The following is a 6000-nucleotide window of genomic DNA, read 5'->3' as shown; positions in this document are numbered from 1 at the left end:
CTCTTTCCCCCAATCCTCTAGGAGTGTGGGGAGAGAAGGAGTATTGGGGCAATGGCCCATGAAGGGTTGAAAGAGCCACCCAGGGAGAACAGGATCCTCATTAGAGGATTATCTGGACTGGAGACTGATGTCCAAGTTCCACTCTCTAAATTCCAGTCTCTGCCTTGTATCTGTCCCACTCTGTTCCTGGGATCCTTTCCTCCCCCTGCCACAACCCCTCACCTGCAGTTGCTTGAAGCCAGTGGAGCGCTTTCCCTTCCAGCAGCTCCCATTCATCCCTCTGCTCTGCAGCATTGGAGTGGAGCCATAAGATGGCCAGCACAGTTGCCCACACATTGGGGGCCACCTAGTGGGGGGGAGGGAAAGAAGAGAGATGCTGAGTCCTGCCCACTCACAGGCCCTGTGACCATGGTCAAGCAAGAAAGCTGAAGCTGTTTCCAGACTGGGCACAAATCAGGAAAACCCTGGTTTTCATTAATTATGGTTGAGTATTAATATCTTCACTGAGTAGACCATGGTTATGTGCAGGGGTCATTTCCTGCAGGAGCGCACAGGAGCGGAGCTCCGGCAGTAAAGGGCCCAGGGGGCGGGCACATGCAACAAGCCCCACCCTGCTCCCAGCAGCCCTCAGTCAGAGCAAGAAGCAGCCAGGTAAGTTGCAGAGCCCCCCCGCCCCCCCAGTCCAAAACAGTCCAGTGGCACCTTTAAGGCCAAGTCTTATTCAGGTACAAGCTCTCCCTCCTCTGCGAGCAATAGCTAGCAATCCAAAACAGTCCAGTGGAGCCTGAGCGGTGGGTGTTGCCTTGTGACACACTTCCGGTGATGTGGGGGGTGGGTGGGTGGCATATGCAAATAAGTTATGCTAATGAGCTATGCTAATGAGCTCCTGCACATCTTTTTCTATGAAATGACCCCTGGTTATGTGTCAGTTTTCCTCCCTTTCCCCTGGAACTGGATTCACTAAAGGTTTGGAAACAGAACTGCAGGGAATAAACTGGGCTAGGCCTAACATTATGTCCATTCTTCATCTCAAAAGCAGGTGAATGGCTTCCCCACTCAGGTGCCTATTCAAATGCCGGGTTCTGGCCTTGCCATAGAGAACTTACCTGTTCAGGTGTTTTGCTCGTGATCTCAGCCTCATTCAGGCCCAGCAGACTGGCCAGGCTGGAATCAAGGACCCAGGAGCCATCCGCATTCTGCAGGGAGACCAGCCTCAGGAGAGGGGATTCCTCTTTCTTGGGGGTGGGCTCTTCCATCTCCTCCGCGACAAAGGCTGAGAAGTCAGAAGAATTACCAAATAATATGTAGCCAGAAACATCTCCCTTCGTTGTAATATTTTTACTCTTAGTACTTGCTATGCTTTATTACTTACTTGGGGAGACCTCCTCCTTAGCAGGCAAGTTCACTCCTAAGGGCAGAAGTATTTTCTGCCTTATAAGGCTCCAGGGCACAAAGCTCTGGATGCAACGTATTGCCAACGTTGGCTGGTGGGAAAAAAGTTACTTTTTCCCCACCATAGAGAACAATGGAGGGAATAGGGGCAACCTGTTTGGGGGCCTGTTGAATTGGACCCCCTGGTCCAATGTTCTTCAAACCTGGTTGGTATTTGGGGGGAAGGCTCCAGCAGCTACCCTGTGCATTTGGAGCCTCTCCCCCAAAATCCCTCCTCTCCAGCCCCCAGGATATACCCTATATTTTTGCCATTGAGTTCAATGGCCCATAGGATATAACGGGGCCAAAACTGGCATTCGGCTGGCACTTTTTCAGGCCCGGCGTTCTAGCGCAGAGCCAAAAGGAAGGAAGGGCAGGGGGGGTGTGTGGCTCTGCAAGCTGTTTTTCAGGCCCAGCACTTAGGCGCGGAGCCTGAAAAAGGCGGGGAGGGCAGCTCAGCAGTCGCCCCCCCCCTGTGGTGGCCATAACTTTTTAAAGAGCCCCTAAGGACAGCTGGGGGAGCCAGAATGACCTCTCGCGCGAGAGGTAGAATTTGCCTCTACGAGTTCAAGGCCACCACCCCGGGGCTCAGGGAGGCAGGAGAATGTTTCGCCCCCTCCACAGGCATCACAGCTGCCGCCGAGAACAGCAGCGGCGGCCATAACTTTTTAAGGAGCCCCGAAGGAGAGCTGGGGGAGCCAGAATGACCTCTCGCGTGTGATGTCCGAAGAGGAACACCCTTCAAGGAAATATCAGGGGAGGCTCGCGCCCTGCCCCCCCCACGAAGTTTACGCCGCTGACCTGAAGAACCCTCGTAGACCGCACAGTCGTTCAGCGTTACTGTGAAAACACAAAGAACAGACTCAGCATCACTATATGTTTTTCTTGCTTGCTTTGAATGTTCCCATTAAGCTGATGTCCCTCCTTCTTTTCCATAACTAGCTTTCTGGTTCAAGAGAAGAGGCGCCCTGTTCCACATCTACCCTGACTGGGCTTCTTAAGTTCTCAATCATCAGCTTCAGACACCAGTTAGATCACGACATGGGGCTGAGCCCGACAGTCTGGAGATCACATAAATATAAAAACTGAGAATGATTTATGACCTCCATGTTGACAACCAGGTTCCGAGACCTCATAAATCCCACTATTTAAGAAAAGAAAATTAAGAGAAGCTGGGTGGGTGGTATTTGCCACAGCCTTAGAAAAGAGAAAGGGGAAGAAGAGGTACTCACTAGTAAAGGAGTGGTAAGTTCTCCAGACACAAACTCTATGGGACCCACCACATTGTGTCTCGCGCCCTAACCCCACTTGCAATTGAAATGCTTCTTCTCAAAATACCAGATTTTTCCAACTTGTCCGGTTCAGAAACCCCATCGTCAGAAGAAACTCTAGGGCAACCCAATTCAAGATAGCAACTGACTACCCTGATGTAGATTATTTCCTTTCCGTACTATCACACACAGGGATGTTCACACATAATAAAGCCAGAAAGTTTAGAGCCTGGGTGTTCTTGTCCAGAATACAAATGGGATCTTGGGTGGTTGCGCTGCTTCTGTTACCTGAATACGCTTTGGGCATGGGGGCACACTGAGCCATAAAAATGCCTGGGGCTGAACGTGGGCACCGCTTCTTAATCATTGCACCTTGGTAGTCTAAACAGAGGAGGAAAAGACAGGGTTGGAATGACTTAAGCAATTTTCTTTTTTTCACATTAGTTCCCTGCTTTTTCCCCTACGAAGCTGAAAGCAGCACAGACCCAGACAGCTAATGCACGTTCAGCACATCTCCACTGCCTCCAAACTCTGTGACAGCAAAATTCAAAGTGTTCTTAAGGACTAAAGTTCCCCATCAAAGGCTAGTGGCCTGGCTTTCTGCTACCTGATCTATATTGACTGAAGAAAAACATGTGAATCAGCTGACTGGATCAAGTCAACGTCATGTCGTCCTCCATTTGGTCTCCCTCCAACTCTTGCTAGATAGCTGCCCCTGGGAAACACAAACCGGGCTTGAAGATGATAGTGTTCCACCACTTGTGCCCAGATTCTAGCATGCAGATATATGCTTCCCCTGTTTATGGAGGTTCCATTTAGCTAGAGTAGCTGATATAGCCACAGATAAAACCCTCAGCCATGAATTTCTCTAACCTAGTTCCTTTGCAGACTGCCCTACGTAGATGGCCACCCGGGGTGGCCACCCACTTTGCACAGCACATATAAAATCCATGTCAGAAGTTGCTTCATGTATTGGAGCCGTGGTGCTGTAGATCATACAGCAGATGCTTGAGCCAGCTTCCCTTTGGCCCTGATGGAGACATTTAAGGCAGCTGACCATGAAAGCCATGAAACACCATTGAAGAAAACAATGGAATATTATTTATTGATCGTATGCAGCACCAAATAAAAACACTGGTGAGCTTTGTCATAACCTACTAGGGCAGGGACAGCCTTGCTGAGGCCTACCATGAACAGCCTTGCTCAGAACTTGGGAACTGACAGCTGTGGACCCCTTACTGAGTCAGCCCATCTCATGTTGGGTCCTCCTCGTTCCCTGCGGCCTACAACTTTTCCTAGCATTATCATCATCCAGTGAGTCTTGTCTTTGTTTTCACTCAGGCTTTTCGTTTCTGTGGGTTTTTGAGGGGGGATCTTTTAAACTTTTTCTGCAGTCTATTCTAGCCTGTTTCATGAGATCCTTCAAAAAATGTAAAAACATTTTATGCTATACGATCTGGCTGGTATATTAACGCTAGGTCAATAGTTCCTAAAAATTAATTTAAAATTATGTTTAAATCATAGTTTAGTCGCCTCAAACAGGTCTCCTGGAGAGGTGGAACAGGAATGTTCTGAAATCAGTAACAATAAATCCACTTGCTTTCCACATGATCATCATGACCAGATTAGGGCCCACCGCTCTTAACCAGTTCACCAACCCACTAAAAACCTACTAAAAATAAGGTCATCCAAATGCAGTCCTAAACAAAACTGTTTTTGACTGCCTCCTGAAGATCAAAACTGAAGGAGCAAGGTGCACCTCCCAGGAGAGGTTTTCCTGTAATTGTGGTAAAGGTAAAGGTTCCCTTGCTCGAAAGCCAGTCGAATCTGACTCTAGGGTTGCGGTGCTCATCTCCGTTTCAAAGCTGAAGAGCCAGCGCTGTCCGAAGACGTTTCTGTGGTCATGTGGCCGGCATGACTAAACACCAAGGCGCACAGAACGCTGTTACCTTCCCACCGAAGTGGTACCTATTTATCTACTTGCAATTTCTTGCCTTCGAACTGCTAGGTTGGCAGGAGCTGGAACTAGAGACAGGAGCTCACCCCGTCATGCGGCACACTCGGGTCTCGAACTGCTGAACTACCGAGCTTCCACAGCCTGCAGTTCAGCGTCTTAACCACTTGAGCCACCGAAGCTCCCTTGTAATTGTGGGGCTGCCACCAAAAAGGCCCTCTTCTGCGTGTCTAACAGGTGAGCTTCTTTGATGGGTGGGAAAGCCAGGAGACAGGAACATAAGAAGACAGCCTTTCAGATAACCTGGTCCCAAGCCGTGTTTGAAAGATCAAAACCACCACTTTGAATTGAGCTCTGGAGTGGATCCGTAACCACTGTAACTGCTGTCAGACCTGGGACATGCGCTTCCAGTAAATGGCCCCAATCAGCAGTCTAGCCACAGCATTCTGCAATAGCTGCAGCTTCTGAACACTCTTCAAGGGAAGCCCCAAGTAGAGCACATTGCATTAGCCCAGTCTAGATGTAACAAAGGCAGCCCCGTAGCTAACAACTTTTTTCTCAGGGAGCCAATGTTTTTCTTGGGGGCCTGCCAGCGGGAGAAATAAAGCTGGTTAATAAGATTTTTGGAAGGAAAAAAGCTTTGTGATCTCAAGTGAAAAAGTCAGCAGGTGTGTGTGGGGGACGGCGAGAACAGCTGAAGGTGACAGTCCGTTCATACCTTAATGGGATCAGGGCTGCCCGCCTCGGGCTGCATGCTTCTGTGGGCAAAAGACTCGCCAGCACCAAAGGACTGAATGGGGCGGGTGGCGGGGCACTTCAAATGTCCCCTTCCCTTTCTCCCTCCTCCCGTGCTGCTTCTGGCATGAGGGGGGGGGGGGGATCCGGGCAGTGGCTACAGGAGGGGGCAAGCGAAGGGCCGCGGAGGGGCTGGCTGAGCTGCTCGCAAACCGGCCATCCCTTTCCCACAGCCCTGCAGGCTGGATTCCTTCCCGGGCACCATGCCGGCTTTCTCGGTGTCCCAAATTTAATCAGAACTGGGTCACGAGCCCAAGCCTTTAAAGGGCTGGTTCCTGGCAAAGAAGGAAGCTCGTGCCACCCTCTCTCCTCGAATCCGAAGGGGCCTTTTTTTATGGAGACTCAGTTTAGATCTCGATTGCTCCCTGTGGGTGCTTGGAAAGGACACCCTGCCTTGGCTGTCTGCACTCTGAGCCGGCATCGTTTACTCAGAAAGTCAGTCAATCTTCCGTGGAGTTCTGTGAGGCCGCCTCCCAAGGAAGCTGCCCGCAGTCCGACAAATGCAGACCCAAAGATGCTCAAATTATACCCACTTTGACGTGATCGAAG

The 6000-nt window shown here is 50.2% G+C and overlaps 1 protein-coding gene across 3 annotated transcripts in view; it reads right to left on the bottom strand.

Annotated features, from left to right (window-relative positions):
• Positions 1-6000, bottom strand: part of LOC107124124 (von Willebrand factor A domain-containing protein 5A-like) — a 31694-nt gene that overhangs the window by 3625 nt on the left and 22069 nt on the right. For 2 of the 3 annotated variants that reach the window (XM_015427516.1, XM_015427515.1), the window contains exons 15-18: positions 2991-3083; positions 2140-2271; positions 1107-1273; positions 223-346 (exon numbers count right to left, since the gene is read on the bottom strand). In XM_015427516.1, coding sequence (XP_015283002.1) covers positions 223-346; positions 1107-1273; positions 2140-2271; positions 2991-3083 — 516 coding nt within the window. The remainder of the gene's footprint in view (positions 1-222; positions 347-1106; positions 1274-2139; positions 2272-2990; positions 3084-6000) is intronic. The other variant, XM_015427517.1, reaches the window with a different exon arrangement.

Source organism: Gekko japonicus, unplaced genomic scaffold (assembly GCF_001447785.1).
Source record: "Gekko japonicus isolate JY-2015 unplaced genomic scaffold, Gekko_japonicus_V1.1 scaffold4247, whole genome shotgun sequence".
Lineage (NCBI taxonomy): Eukaryota > Metazoa > Chordata > Lepidosauria > Squamata > Gekkonidae > Gekko > Gekko japonicus.
The sequence above is the reverse complement of the archived record's forward strand: the minus strand, read 5'-3'. Positions and strand labels throughout refer to the sequence as shown.